At 56.6% G+C, this 15,648-nt stretch overlaps 1 protein-coding gene across 6 annotated transcripts in view; it reads left to right on the top strand.

Moving 5' to 3' along the window:
- The window catches only part of SIPA1L3 (signal induced proliferation associated 1 like 3), a 216,704-nt gene that overhangs the window by 184,869 nt on the left and 16,187 nt on the right, over positions 1-15,648 (top strand). For 5 of the 6 annotated variants that reach the window (XM_046680687.1, XM_046680682.1, XM_046680686.1 and 2 more), the window contains 2 exons: positions 1,089-1,516; positions 11,700-11,921. In XM_046680687.1, coding sequence (XP_046536643.1) covers positions 1,089-1,516; positions 11,700-11,921 — 650 coding nt within the window. The remainder of the gene's footprint in view (positions 1-1,088; positions 1,517-11,699; positions 11,922-15,648) is intronic. The other variant, XM_046680688.1, reaches the window with a different exon arrangement.

The following is a 15,648-nucleotide window of genomic DNA, read 5'->3' as shown; positions in this document are numbered from 1 at the left end:
CGTCCCAGCACTGGGACCACAGCGATGAAGGGGATGGCCGAGCCCCTGTGCTCGCACAGCCGACATCCCAGTGTCAGCAACAAGCAGTACGCAGATAAACAGATGCATTATGTAACACGGAGAACTGATCTTTACTGGGGAGGAAAAGCAAAGCACGGTTAAGGGAAGAGAGTGTATCAAGCTCTGCTACGTTAGGATGAGGGGGTCCGAGAAGGCCTTTGAGGAGGTAAGCTGTAAGCCAAAACCTTGAATGAAGTAAGGGGCGATCCATGAAAATACTTGGGGGAAGAGCATTGCAGGCAGAGGGAGCAGCAGGTGCAAAGGCCCTGAGGTGGGAGTGTGCCTGGTGTGCTCAGAGAACAGTGAGGAAGCCAGTGTGGCTGGAGCAGAGTGATGAGGAGGAAGGGAGGAGGTGAAGTGAGAGCCTAGAACTCGTGGGCTCTTCCCTGGAGGGAGGTGGCACCTCGGGAGGGTTCTAAGCAGGGAGGGGACGTGATCTGCTGCAGGTGTTCTCAGCCTCTCTCTGGCTGCATGTAGGGAACAAAGTGGGGGCTGGCAGGGTCAAGGGAACCAGGAGGGAGCAGGGAGACCAGCGAGGAGGCTGCTGCCCTGATGCAGCGGTAGATGGGAGCGGGGTGGCGCCGTGGAGGGCAGAGAGGGGACAGGTCTGTTGTGGGCACGCAGGCTGTGGGATTTGCTGTGGGACTGGATGCGAGTGTAGGAGCAGAAAGAGGGTCGGGTGGCTCCCAGGCTGTGGGGCAGGGCGGCTGAAAGGATGGAGGCGCCACTGCGAAGGCAGGGAAGGGGCGAACTCGGGAGGGAAGGTCTTAGACGCAGTGAGCCCGAGCTGTGGGCAGCACGTTACATCCCCACTGCCACGTCTCCCTCTGAGCAAACCCCGTGAGGCAGGGTTGTCATGAGTCCTGCTTCACAGTTGTGGAAACCAAGGCACCGGGAGGTTCATTCACTTGCCCGAGGTCACGTGGCCGCTCTGTGGGGGCCAGAGCTGGAAGCCGTGGCTCCAGCCTTCACACTCACGAAGAGAGCCGGGGAGGCGAGCGAGGGCTGACACGCTCCCTGCCTTCCAGGGCGAGCCTCAGTACTCCAGCCACTCCAGCAGCAACACCCTCTCCAGCAACGCGTCCAGCAGCCACAGCGACGACCGCTGGTTCGACCCCCTGGACCCTCTGGAGCCAGAGCAAGACCCCCTGTCGAAGGGCGGCTCCAGCGACAGCGGCATCGACACCACGCTCTACACCTCCAGCCCCAGCTGCCTGTCGCTGGCCAAGACACCTCGGCCAGCCAAGCCGCACAAGCCTCCCGGGAGTGTGGGCCTGTGTGGGGGCGGGCACGAGGCCGCCGGGCGCTCCCACCACTCGGACAGGCGGCGTGAGGTGTCGCCTGCCCCAGCGGTGGCTGGCCAGAACAAGGGCTACCGGCCGAAGTTGTACTCCTCGGGCTCCAGCACCCCCACTGGCCTGGCCGGGGGCAGCCGTGACTCCCCAAGGCAACCCAGGTAAGGCGCTGCCCCTAGTCTGGCTTCCTGAGGGGACCAGACTACCTCCCACTCCCCCACAGTCCGGAAGCGTGCTCACAGATGTGTGTGCTTGCACACTGGTTTGCTTATAGAGTTGGGCGGCTCGGGGACCAGCCCCTGCTGCCCATCCATCAGCCTTCGAGGACCCAGTACAGGGAGAAAAATCCCTGGCTGTTCGTCTCATCTGTCTCTGGTTCACTCTGACCCTCTGTCTCTCTTTCCTTTTCTCTTTACTGAGACCAACGGGTTTTATGACTTCTGGGGGGGATCACAGACTATCTGTTAGGAGTGCATTCAGCTGAAGGTCTGGGGAAACCTGACCCACAGTGGCCTAAACGAAGAGGTTGAACAGTTCCCCTGATGGGAAGTTTGGACAGAGAGAGCCGACTGGTGCAGCAGCTCGGGGCCTGGCACCCTGTGTCTTCCTGCTCCACCATCCTTATTGTGCCACCTCCAGCTTCCTGCTCTGGTGCCCCTGGGGTGCAAGGTGGAGAACAGCGGGAAGGTTGTGGCGTCTCTATAGCTCCCTTCTGTGGAGAAAGCGAATGCTCCCCTGTCCGCAGCTGCATCACGTGCTCCCAGCTCCCGGGAAGTCTGGGAGCTCATGGCTTAGCCTCCCAGCCCCCACAGTAAAGGGCAGGGCCCCACACAGCTGTTCAACTCAGATTGCCGGGCCCCACCCAGCATCTCTGATTCACTGGTGGGGCCTGAGAATATGCATTTTTACAAAGTTCCCAGTGGATGCAGATGCTGCTGGGCCCAGGACCACACTTCGCGAACCAGTGGGAGAGAGGCAGGCAGGCGAGCAAGTGACAAAGAACAGACGTGGAGAAACCGACACCTGGAGTCTGGACCTCATCCACCCTGAGCATCTGATGGCAGCCATGAGCTGCCACCCACAAAAATGCAGAGACAGGAAAATCCCCCTGGGCTCAGCCTCGTCCCTGGGCCCCTGAGAAGGATCCCTGTGCTGGGACACCTAAGGCCACAGCCTCCCTTTCCTTTCCTGAGTGCACTGAGCAGGGGCCAGCCGTGTCCAGGACCCCAGCGGGGTCTTCATCTCCTTGGCTTCCTGACGCCTTTGCCGGTCCTCAGACCTGTGGCCTCTCTCCACACAGGACATGTGCACCCAGGCAGTGGCTCAGGCCTCCTTGACCACAGTCCACAGTGGACTGTGTCTGTACAGAAACATCTATGTTTAAAGACGGATGAAGCCAAAATTTCCCTAACGCACTTAGCCAGACAGTGTGCGATGCACTTGGCTCTGGGCCGGTCTGTTTAAAATGTTCGACTCCCGCTCGAGACCCAAGTCAGTGACCTCGTGACTTAGCAGCGGTTCTCCTGCAGATTTGGGAAACACTGGCTTTGAGAGTGTCCACATGGCAGGGCTTCCCCCTGGCGTGGCCCAGGGACCCCTGAGTTGAGGAGCCCAGGAGAAGGTGGAGAGAGCGCCCCGGGGGTTCGGTCTAATCTCAGCCCGCCTCCCTGGGCGGGTAGTTCTTACTCATCTTCTGGACTTACGCACTCCTTGGAACAGCGTCGTCATGTATTTATTTATCCATTTATTTCACTCAGTGCTTCTTGAGGATTGTTATGTCCCAGACACTGAGCTGGGAGCTGAGGAGGAATAATGAGCAAATCCCAAGAGACCCCCAGCCCTCAGCTCGGCCCACCGTCCATCGATGGAGACGGCTGTCGGAGCGCCCCCCAAGGGGGACCCAGCACCCGGAGAGTCCCCCCCGGGGCTCAGGTCTCAGTGTGGGCGCCCCTGTGCCGGGCACAGCCCTGTTGGTACACTTGGTACCTGTGGGATTTTGGCTTCCAGGGTACAATGGCAGCAGCGCCGAGGGGTCAGCAGTGGCTGAGGCAGGGCGTGGCCGTAAGATTACCCATGTCTGGGAGAGGGGTTCGTGAGGAGCCGGCTCCAGACGAGGCCCTGCGCTGGGAGCTCTCGTTTGCATGCAGACAATCGAGGCTAATTGCAGATGTTCTCATCCACTCATTAAATCTGCTTCCTGAAGTTTTCTCCTAGGCAACCAGGCGCTCGGGGGGAGTGCGTTTCCCAAAATGGGGTGCTTAAAGGTGATTTGGGTGGTACCGGAGGAAAAGGGTTTATTTTAAATGGATATGTGCTGGCTTTAATGAGTATTAGGAAAAATGTTATCTACCCATCCCCTGACTGACGGGTCCTGCCTTGGGCAAGTTCAGGAAATTAAACGAGTTGGTTTAAAGAAACAGATTCATGGGAGATGAGAGTGCAGACTCCAGCCCACCTGACTTCAAGCCCTCCGCCTGCCTTGTCTTGGCTGTGTGGCCTTGAACACATGACTGAACCTCTCTGGGCCTCGTTTTCTTCATCCATGAAAGGGGGGATACATCACAATCCCACCTCATAGGGACGTGTGAGGATTACCGGGCCAGTGTGGAGAGCCCTTGGAACACGGCCTGGCACAAGACTCGAGCCTGGCTGCCCTTAGAATCGTGGGGGGTGGTACATAAAGATGAGGCCCTGCCTCAGGCTCAGGCACAATGTCTCCTGTGGGTCAAGCCTCTTCCGGGCTGTGCTGGGGACTCCGACTGAGACAGCCCCAGGCCTGGACCAGTGGGGGAGGCAGACCTGGCCCCAGGCAATGACAGGCCGAGTAGTCAGGGCTGGGGTGAGGGAAGCGCCTGGGATGCAGGAGCCTGGAGGAGGCGCCTGACCCCGCTGTGGGAGGGGCTTCTGGACAAGAGGCTGCACCAGCCAGGGAGCTGGGGGGCAGAGCGGTCCAGAGAGACCTGCGCATCCTGCCATCAGTCTCACCCCACCTTGCTCTGCTGGTCTTCCCACAGTCTGCCCATCTCCACAGGCACAGGCTCCCCACGTGGTCGCCAAGCACCCGCTTGGGGTCAGACCTGGGTCCCAGGGGCCACACGGGCCTCTGCCTGCTGCTGGCCTCGCTGCCCCTGCATCTGCTGTCATCGATCTGTGCCCTCGGGCCAAGCACGATGACAGCCTGCTGCCCGGCCTCGGTGCTCAGAGCCGCCCTGGGCTCTGTGTCACAGCGCTTTGTTAACATAGCTCTTTGGGTTTATTCACACAGTGAGTGCCTACTGTATGCCCGGCCCCCTGCTGGGTGCTGAGGGCACACTGGCTGCCGGGGAGACAGCAGGCCAGTAGTTAGAACAGTAAGGAATAAATGATGCTAGGGGAGAGGCTGCAGAGGAGCAGGCTGGGATCCCAGAGTGGATACGGTACAGGCCTCGGGGGGAGGAGGGGGCGTCTAATCTAGCCTGGGGCGGGGACAATGTCCTGGAGGGGGCTGTCATCCCTGCCCAGGGTGAGAGGGATGAGGAGGTGGGAGCAGGTGAAGAGGTGTTGGGGGGCTGATGATATGTTCTTGATCTGGGGCAAGTTATGTGGGTGTTTGCTTTGTAGCTGTTTTTGAAATTGTACATATATATTTTGTACACTTTGCTGTATATGGGCTATTTTACAATTTAAAAAGAGAGAGAAGGGAAGGATGGAGGACGGAGAACAGTGTACTTATGAGAGGGAGTAGCGTGTGCAAAGGTCCTGAGGTGGGGAGGAGGGACGGTGCCGTCAGGTCCCTGAACACAGACCCCTTGGCTCAGCAGGCCTGTGTTGGGATGGGAGGTTGGGATGGCAGCAGGGCGACACCACACACAGTCCTGCCAGCCACACTGCAGATGGTGGCTACTGAGGGTCAGGAGGCTGCTGCAGATGGGGAGCCGGAGGTTCTGGAGAGGAGAGGGGCGGGGCAGGCCCGAGAGGAATGGTGCCCTTACCTTCTCCCGCCCCTGAAGCCCGTTGTGTTTCAGACACGGCGATGCAGCAGGGCACTGTCCCTCCCCCAGGGAGCTGAGGTGCTCCCGGAGAGAACCAGGCAGACAGACGCCCGAGCAGCCGTGTGATATTAACGTGCCAGCGGGAGATAAGGTCTGGGGAGAAAGCCCGAACAGGGCGGAGGTCTGGGAAGGCCTCTGGGAGGAGGTGACATTTTGTAGGAAGCAAGGGAGCAACCCAGGCAGAGGAACCAGCCTGTGCCCAGCCCCTGAGGGCGAGCTCATCTGCAGTGCCCAGAGATGGTCAGGTGGCCGAGGGGGTGGAGCAGCCAGGGCGGAGGGGAGAGTGGCAGGAGGTCAGCTGGGTAGGGTGGGCAGGAGTGACCGTGGTCAGATGCTGGGTTCAATCTGAGGGACGTGGGAGCCACGGGAGGCGTTTGAGGACATCATCTCACTTACGAGAGATCGCCCAGGGCTGCTCTGGGGAAAATGGACAATCTCAGGGTGGGGGCGGTGGGGAGTGAGTTTGCTGGCAGAGTTGGAGGGCCATGGGGAGAGGCGGGCCCTGCCGAGCCCCTACAGGGACCCAGCGCCCCAGCTCTCACAGCCTGTCGCAGCTTGTGCCCAGCGATGACCTCAGTGCCTCAGATTCTCCCGCAGACGTTCGTCATGGGAGCCCGGCTCCTGGGCTCGCTGCCAGGCACCAGGCCTGCTGCGGGCACTGCCGTGGGCTGAGCATCCCGGGCGGCCCCAGCCCCACCTCCCGTGAGCAGCACACGTCCCAAACTTCCAGAGCAATCTGTCAGTGCCGTTGAGGGCAGGCCGAGGCTCCACACAGAGGTGCCCAGGCCGGGCCCTCCCGGCGATGCCCCTCTGGGGGTGCAGCCCTGAAAGGTTCTGCAAGGCCTCAGGGTCCGCTGGGCCCCCCCGCCTGTGTTCACGAGGAGGCTGCGGTCACATGTGACACAGACCTGCTCGGAGTCCCTGTCAGCTTGGGCAGCGGAGGCCAGGCTTCTCCTGGGACTCGGGGGAGCGGGAGGGAGCAGCGCACAGGCTGCGGCGTGGACATGTTTCTGGCCGGTTGAGGGGCTGCTTCCATGTGGCCGAAGCAGCGTGACAGGGAGGGACAGGGGGAGGAGCTGAGGGCAGCGGGCATGGAGCAGGTGGTGGGTTGGTGGGGCCGTAGCGCCCCGGGCAGGAGGGGGCCATCAGCTGCCTGGGGCTCCAGGCTCCGGGGCTGCGTTTGTGGGGTGGGCTACAGGGGCCGCTGCGGTGGTGCCCACGGTGGGGAGCGGGCTCGGATTCCGCATCGATCTTGAGCCAGTGCGTCTTCACCCCGGGTCCTGTCCGCTCCCACCCTCAGAGGACCTGCCGCTTCCACTCCCAGGCCACACGGTGCCGTGCGGCCCCTCGCGGCTCCCACGCTGGGGCGTAATCCCAGCCACGTGCAGGGACGGGTCTGACTCTCAAGCCCACGCCAGACACCAGGGAGAGAGGGCGAGCTTGGTCCAGCAGTTAAGACCAAGTGGTGAGTTTATTTAGTCTCTCTGGGCCTCAGTTTCCCCGCTTGAGACATGGGGATGGTGGTAGATCCTACCTCCTGGGGTTGCTGGGGCGATGGAATGAAGTGACCCCTGCAAGGTGCTTAGAGCATGGCGGGGCACGGTGCAGTGCCACCGTCACCTGCTCTGCCACCATCCTTCCTCCTGAAGGCAGGGCCCAGCTCCCATGGTGCCTACGCCACCACCAGGCCCCCGGCAGTGTCCCCGGGGCCAGGCAGCCAGAGCTGCACGTGGCCGCACAGCTGTGTGGTGTCTCCATCCAGCCTGTGCTTTTTCAGCTGTTTTTTAAGCCACGGAACCTTTCACTTCAACCCTTAAATGCTCCTTTAAGATACAACACAGGTACATGCAGAGCCGCAGAGCCTTTCGGGGTGGGGGTAGGGATGCAGAGCAGGCTGGTCCCCCCGCCCCGAGTCCTGGCTGGGCCCGGAGCGTTTAGCCCCTGGACCCACCACCCCTTTCCTACCTGCAGCTCGGGGAGCATCTCCCGGGCCCGGCCTGCGCTGTGTGATCCATGAGGCAGGCGGGCGCTGCCTCATTTCTCAGAGGAGGAAACTGAGGTTCGTCGAGGGGAAAGGACTTGAGCAAAGAGTGCAGTGTGTCTCATCAGCTGCACAGTGCTGCCTCCCTTTTGAAGTTGAAGCTGAGGCCCAGCCAGCCAGGACCCCTGGCCACGCCGGTGCTTCAGAAAGAAAATGTGCTCTCTCTTGATTGGTGGCGGGGTGGGGGCTCCACCTGTGCCACATACCTTGCCCGCTGCCACTGAGAAATGAAGCGTGCCTGGCATGGCTCCTGGTCCCTGGGGGTGTGGGAAGGGCGGCCCGCCTGGAGGGCTGGGTGGAGAGGCACAGCCTGCTGAGGGCCTGGCGCTTTCTTGTGGCCCTGCTTCCATTCCTGAGGCTCCTAGCGGCTGAAGATGGGACAGCCGTGGGAAGGCCTTTGGCTGCAGGCAACAGAATATTCCAGCTCCTTGGGAGAAGTCTGTTATCTCCCAGAACTCGAAGTCCCAGGTAACAGGGCCCCAGGACTGGGTAATTCATTGACTCAAGGACCCAGGTTCTCTCCCCTTTTTTGTCCTGCCCATCTTGGACTACAGGCTGCGTCCCCTCATGGTCTCACAGAGCCTGTCATTTAAGCAGATAGTCAGTGTCCAGTGGCAGAGGGGGTGATGTTTTCTGCAAAGGCTCTTTGTGTGTTTTTTGGCACACAGTCCACACACACACTCGGTGTCTCACGGGCCCACCCCAGCCCATCCCAGCTAATCAGGATTCGCCCCCTGGGCTGGATGTTTGGTCACCTCCCTCAAGCAAGGGACAAGTAGTCAGCCTTTATTTACTGGGATGACACCACAGGGTCTGCCACGAGGCCTGAAGAGGAGCAGCCCCTCTGGAAAAAGGCAATGGATGGAGCTGGTGTTCAACTTTTTCCCTTCCTTTTTAAGATCCTCTCTTGTTTTCTCGGCTCACAGAAGTTGAACATGCCTGTTGACAAGGTCGAGAAATGTGTACTGTGGGAAGTACAAGTTAGAGTTAGAATCCATGAGGGTATGTCCATGGAGTGGACCCTCTGCAGCCATGGAAGAGAGGGGGCTTGTCTGGCCTGACGTGGAGAGATCTCCAGAACGTGCTGTGGAGGTAACAGCAGGTGCAGAGCGAGCTTGCAATGTGCTGCCATTTATTTTACAAAGACAAGTTGGGAGGGTACGCACTCGGTCTCGCACCCATGCCCAGGCGCTCTGTCGAAGAGGAAGACAGGGTGGAGCGAGGCTGCCCAGAGGAGGGCACTGAGTGTCAGAGGGCACTTCCTTCTTACCCTGTGTGACTTCGACGGTTTCGCTTGACTTCTGTACGCGTTCCCCATCAGTGCTGCCTGCAGAGATAGTCAGTGTACACTCCCCCGGAGATTTTTCTCCAGTCGGCACCAGCTTAGTTCCTTCAAACATTTTTGACCATTACCCAAAACAGGAAAAGCCTTTTACGTTGCACCCAGCACAGACACCCGGAATGAAGTCTCACACGGTCCCGTCATGTACACCAACGTTTTTTATTTTAGTCTGTTCCTTTTTTTCCCCTTAATAATGGTCAAAACCTACTAAATTGAGTTCCTGACCCACAGTTGGAAAAACACCGTACATCTCCTTTTTGTAAAAAAGACCCACAAAGGCCCAATAATCATACAACACGTAGACATTTGAAAAAAGAGAAAGAAGGTCCAGCTTTGCACCAAGCCTTATTTCCACTTCCTGTAGCTCAGACACCTGTCCACATCCGTAAACAGAAATCTACCTCATGCTTTGCACTGGCTGCGTACTTTTTGATCGTATGGATGTGCTGGGGATGATGTGTTCATCTCCTATCAAAAGACGTTCCTGCCGTTTCCGAGTTTCTTTGATTGCACACAGCACGCAGTGCCATCCTTTGTGTGTCTGCGTGTGCTGGTGCTGGCCTTTTGTGGCACGGACTTCAGGGACGTCAAGCGTTCGACGGGTGCTGCTCATCCTCCAGTTCTGGGCTCGGATGCCCTTGCCTCCTGGCTGTCCCAGACAGGCCACTCCTGGTGCGATGTGCTCCATGGCTCCCTGGACGTCCCCTCACCAGTGCCCGTCCTGGCCCTGTTAGTAGATGCTGCTAAATTGTAGAAAGCATATAAGTCAGAGCTTGCTCTTTTAATTTAGTCTGACAGTCTCTGCCATTTGATTGGGATGTTTAAACATTTGTGTTTAATGTAATTATTGAATGGTGATTGGATTTACGTTTGCTGTTTTGCTGTTTGTTTTCTATATGTGCACTGTTTTCTTGCTCCTCTGTCCTTTACTGACTTCTTTTGTGTTAATTAAATGTATTTAAGTATACTTTAGTGTATTTTAGTTTGGATTTCTCTTAATTTTGTTGACTTTTTTAGCGTATTATAATATGCATCTTATCAGTATAATTCAGATTAATACTAACAATGCCAATAAAATACAGAAACTTTTCTCCAATATAACCCCATTCCCTTCCCCCTCCTGTGTGCTATTTTTGTCATATGTATTATGTCCGTCTGTGTTATAAACCCAACAGTATGGTGTTATGATTATTGCCTTATGCAGTCTTATGGCTTTAAGGCAGTTAGAGAAGAAATACGAAAACATAAATCCATAGAGTCTTTTCTTCTAAACCACAGATCTGCCATCCTGGATTGTTCATTTCTCCATGTGGATTCAGCTCACCATCTGGAGTCATTTCCTTCCAACCTGAGGACTTCTTGTATTATTTCACTCTGCAGATAATCCTAGCAATTAATTCACTCACTTTGTTTATCTGGGAACGTCTTTACTTTGCCTGCATTTGTGAAGAATAGTTTTGCTGGATGTAGAACCCTTGGTTGACAGTTTTTTCTTCCAGCACTTTGAAAATATCATTCCATTCCACCGTTTCAAACCAGGAGTCAGCAGATCATTGTATTGATGCTCCTCTGTGTGCAATGAATCCTTTTTCTCTTAATGCTTTCAAGGTTTTTATCTATAAGTGTTTGACGTCCACCTGTTTTTCTAGGTGTGGATGTCTTTGTATTTATCCTACGTGGGATTTGTTGAGCTTCTTAGATGTGTAATTCATGTTTTTCATCAGATTTGGATGGCTTTCGACCATGATTTCCTCAACTCTCTTTTGCCGCTTTCTTTCTTCCTTCTTCTGAAACTCTCTTTGCGCGTGTGTTAGTGTGCCTGGTGCTGTCCCAGAGATTCCGCTGTGGCAGAAGTTCCTGGTTCATTGAGCTGGGCAGGGGGTGGGAAGAGCCCCAGGCCAAAATGCCACACATGCCCTCTTTCCTTCCCTGGGGATCCACAGTTTTCAAGTATAAACGTTTCCTGGGTTGTTGTATGCCCTTGGTCAGTTTCAAGTGCCGAAATGGTGGGCTTTGTCAGTTTTGTGCTTTATTAGAGAGAGGATTGCCAGTCTTCTCATTCGGCCATAGTCCAAAGTCCCACCCCTTCATCTTGCTAAGTTGACCTTCAAAAAGGATGTATTGACTTACACTCCAAGGGCGTTAATTTTCTCATTAAATACCTCTTACCTGAAATGGAATTGGAATTTTACTGAAAAGTTTTAAAAGTTGATTTGCCTCAGTGGGGTAAGCGGTTGGGTCCCCAAGAGTTGGGTCCCAGCGAACAGCAGTGGGGTTCACTGCAGCGTTAATCTCACAGGAGCCCAGCATTTGGGATGCTGAGCTGTGGTTTTGGTTAGATCACTTGGGATGTTGTCTGACGTGTAGTCGGTGCTCAAAAACTGTTGAAATGAAGAGACTACATGGCAAGATACATTTTAAGTAAAAAAAACAAATCCACGTTACAGAACAGTGTATTGACATGAACCTAGTTATAAAAAACGTAGCTCTTCACCCCCCCTCCAGAAAGGGTCCTGGTTCTCTGGTCGTGTACACGTGTGTATCTGGAATGCGCAGAAGGTGAAGAGGACAGAGCACACTGTGAACCGTGGGCACCTCTAGAGACAGGTGGCAGGACCCCACCTTCGGCTGGAGGTGGTCCAGGAGACAGAATCTCGGGGCGCATCCACCCACGGAGGTGACATTTTAGATTCCGACAGAGCCACCAAACGTGCTAGGAGGGCATTCCTGGGTGGGACTGGGGGCCGTGCAGGCAGCTTTGTTTTTCTCCATGTGGCTTCTGTATTGTTGGAATTTTCACAGCAGGAGTGTATTTGTGACTCTCTTGTGTGAGTGAAGTTTCCTCTTTCCCAAGAGTAAATTGAAACAGATCGGTCCTCTGAAACGTGGGGCGGATTCAATCCTTCATTTCTCTCGTTTCTACTTTGCAGTGACGTGGGCTCCAGGGCCGGCTACCCCGCTCAGGTGTACAAAACAGCCAGCGCAGAGACTCCCCGGCCCTCGCAGCTGGCCCAGCCCAGCGCCTTCCAGCTCTCCGCCTCTGTCCCCAAGTCCTTCTTCTCCAAGCAGCCTGTGCACAATAAGCACCCAGCAGGCTGGAAGAGGACGGACGAGCCCCCACCGCGGCCGCTGCCCTTCACTGACCCCAAGAAGTAAGTGCCCGGACGCCCCGTGAGGCACAGCTGGAGCGTCTCTGGGCAGGGGAGGGGACAGCACCTCTGTCCTCATTCAGCAGGACACTGCACCAGTTTGCTCCAGGACCACAGCTGTGAACAGGCAGAGATGCCCGCCCCCGGGGAGCTGACGTTCGGGTTGGGGAGATAGACTACAAATAGAGTAACTAAGGAAAGGACGCAGTAGGTCAGTGGTGGCTGGCACTGTGCAGTGTGCGGATGAGGAGCATCCCGGGCAGAGGGATGACCGCTTCAGAGATGCTGAGGCGGGAGCGCGCTTGGTGTGTGGGAGGGTGGCTGGGATGGCTGCAACAGTGAGCACGTGCAGTCAGAGACGCCTTAGGGACTGACCATGGAGGGTCTTGTGGGCCACCTCTAAGGGCTTTAGCGTCTGCTCAGAGTGACATGGCTTCACGCGAGGGTGTGGCGCACAGGAGGGACATGATCTAAACAGGGTGTTCACAGAGTCCCTGTGGCTGCATGGGGGGCACGACCAGCAAGGAACTGGGAGACCAGGGAGGGGCTGCTGAGATGGCCCAGGCAGGAGCAGGGCTGAGGCCGAGGAAGGGGAGAAGGAGCGGCCTCAGGATAGATTCTCAGATGGCAGCAGACTGGGTTACTAGCAGAGTGGATGTGGAGTGAGAGAGGGCGAGGTTGAAGAGGATGCCAGGTCTCGTAGCCTCAGGGGTGGCTTTACCTTGAGCTGAGAGGAGGACCCAGTGAGGAGCAGGCTGGAGAGAGAAACCTGGGTGTCGTCAGCATAGAGGCACGAGGCTGGAGCAGCTGACTAGGCCGGGAGTGTGGGTAGAGAGGCGGGGAGGTGTCAGACTGGGCCTGAGCCCCTCAGTGATTAGAGAGGAGGAGGACCAGCAGAGGAGGCTAAGAAGGAGGCGCCCGGGGGTGATGGACCACGAGCGGTCAGCTGGGACGGAGCCCCGTGGAGGTGACTCGGGGGTGCAGGAGGAGAGAAGGGGAGCAGACGTGGAGGCTGCCGTGTGAGCAGCTCGTTTGAGGTTTTGCTGCAAATCGAAAGAGAGACGAGAAGTACGCAGGTAGGAGAGAGCCGTCGTTCCTTCATGATAGGGGACTGTGGTGTCTGACGTTCACTGAGTGCTGGCTGTGTGCCAGGCTCGGTTCTGAGTTCTTGGACGTGAGTTAGTTCACTGAGTCCTCAGCAGCTCTGTGAGGTGAATCTACTGTTCGCCCCATTTTACAGATGAGGCTCCTGAGGCCGAGTCGCGCAGCTGGTCAGGGATGGCGCTTGGATCAGAGCCTGGGAACCTGGCCCACGGCTCCCTTCTGCTGGGTGTGAGGGCGTCTGCCATCCTCCATCCTGTTCTTTGTAAGGTCATCTTTCATGACTTGGATGGGGCCATTCAAATGTGGGGGTGACACAGAGATCATAAGGAAGTAGAATCAGCGTCCCTGGACATGTCGAGGGGAAGCACGCTGAATCACCCTGAGAATCCAGTTCACACACCTCCCTGACAGCCAGGGGCATTCTGGGAATGAGTCCCCGTCCTCCAGGCCCCTGGTTAAAGACTCCAGTGCCACCCCCCCCCCCCACCAGGGTTAGTGAGAGCCGCTCACGTTTCTGAGCACGTTTCATACCAGGCCCTGGTGCGCCGTGTGCTTGGGCCGACTCCCGTCCACCCCATGTGACCACCCCACACCCCCTCCTCACTCCACAGGCCACCCACAGGGCCGTGGCAGTGGCTCCTCACCGCCTGGGGCTCGCCCCAGAGCTTCAGGCCCTCCACACAGGCCCAATCTGCTGCCATCTCCTCAGAAGGGCCTTCATGGCCCCTGCTGTCATTCTGTCATTTTTCTGTTTCACAGCCCATCCCCACCCCCACCCCCTGGGAAAGCAGGTGGCACTGTCTTGGTGACAAGACACTAGTGGCCTGCCTGGCACTCTGGGTGCCCCATCGTGAAGCTCTGAGGCAGGCATCTGGCTTCATTGTCACTGCAACCCCATAGGGTATGTAAGGCCCACTCTTAGGGTGGCCCAGGCTCAGGCGGTGCTGAAGGTTCGAAGTCCCAGATCAAGGTGTCAGCGCGGGTTCCCTCCAAGGGCGTGAAGAGGGATGTACCCCCTGCCTCCCTGTCATCTGCTCTTGTGCTGATCCGCTGGCCATCTGGGGGAGTCCTCGGCCTGCAGATGCGTCTCCCCTCCTCTGTCTTCTTCGCCAGGCTTCCTGTCCTCCCTGTGCGCGTGTCTGTGTCCATGTTGCCCCTTTTTGTGAGGACACCCACCATGTTCAGGTCCGCCCTGACTGCCAGGTTGTACCTTGGTTACCTCTGTAGCGACCCTGTTTCCACTTAGGTGACATTGCAAGACCCTCCAGGTTAGGACTTCAATGCATCTTTGGGAAGACCCATAACACCCGTCGCGGCCTCAGCACACGGGGCCTGCCCTGGAGAAGGTCTCCCAGCGCACTCCAGGCTCACCCCTCCCGCAGAGCCCACGCCCCCTCCCTTCCGTGGGCCCAGCCCAGCGCCCATCCGGAGGTCATCTCCTGGTGACCGCCTTCCTCTCTGTCACCCCCACTGAGCTGAGAGTCCTGGGAGAGCAGGGGCACCCCAAGCCCCACCCAGGGCCCTGGACGTAGTACATGCTCAGAAAATATGCCTGGATATAGGACAACCCTAAAAACCAGCCCCTTCCCAATGGGAAGATCCGAGAAGCCCTTCACGTAACGTGTGTGTCCGTGTGAACGTATGTAAGCTGAATCTATAAAGTATTTGGGGACACAAATAAGATAACTCCATGGATTCTTACAATATTTATTAATTTATAGATACGTTTTTAAAATCCCGTGCATAAGATAATACGCTAGTCTAGAGTGACTGCTTTTGTCCACATACTCCCCTTTCATAAAGCCGTTTTATTCAAACTCTCCCCGAGCATTTTGGAGGTTAGTGTCTCTGTCATTGTTACAGTCACTTGTGAGTCACCTAACCCAGTTTTCCAGAAAACATTGTCATCACTTCCAACTAAATTATTTGAGGTTAAGCATGTGTTTTTTTGATCTGTGTATGATGCTGTTGCTAAAATTTTATCCCGAGGCACAAGAATTTATTTGCATAACATTTACCTACATTTACAGACAGCTGCCCTGCCAGACACCGTCACAGCCCTTTACCTGCGTAAATTCATGTACTTTCTGAGTCCGGAACAGTAGGCGTGGGCCCTTGGCACCCCATTTTCCAGATGAGAAAAATCGAGGTCCTGAATGGTTGAGACACTTGCCCAGATTCACTTGGTCAGTTCAGGTTCATCACTGCAAGTGTATGATGATTGGTTTTGTCATTTGTCCCCACAAGGTCACCACGTATTATGAGCCCATTCCCCCAGGAGTAGTTACCACATCCGTCCCCTAACTTTCTTGGCCTCCATTCTCTGGTCAGGGCACACTGCCTTTCAGCCAGGCCACTCTGCGCCGGCTGTCCAGGCCTGGCCCCAGGAGAGGGATCCTATTCTTATTGCCATTTCCAGATGAGGAAACTGAGGCACAGTTAGAAGTGCCTAGCCCAGGTCGCCCAGTGAGACGGGGCAGAGCCAGCTCCATACCCGGCAAGATCAGGAGCAGAGCGTCTCGTCCCGGGAGAGACTCAGGGCGGACCCCGTCCAAGGCAGGGACTCGTATGTTCTGAGGACTCGTTTCTTGGAGGGAAGCGGCCCCCTGTATTTGGGCATGTGCTC

This window comes from Equus quagga, chromosome 13 (genome assembly GCF_021613505.1).
Source record: "Equus quagga isolate Etosha38 chromosome 13, UCLA_HA_Equagga_1.0, whole genome shotgun sequence".
NCBI classification, from domain to species: Eukaryota; Metazoa; Chordata; class Mammalia; order Perissodactyla; family Equidae; genus Equus; species Equus quagga.
The sequence above is the reverse complement of the archived record's forward strand: the minus strand, read 5'-3'. Positions and strand labels throughout refer to the sequence as shown.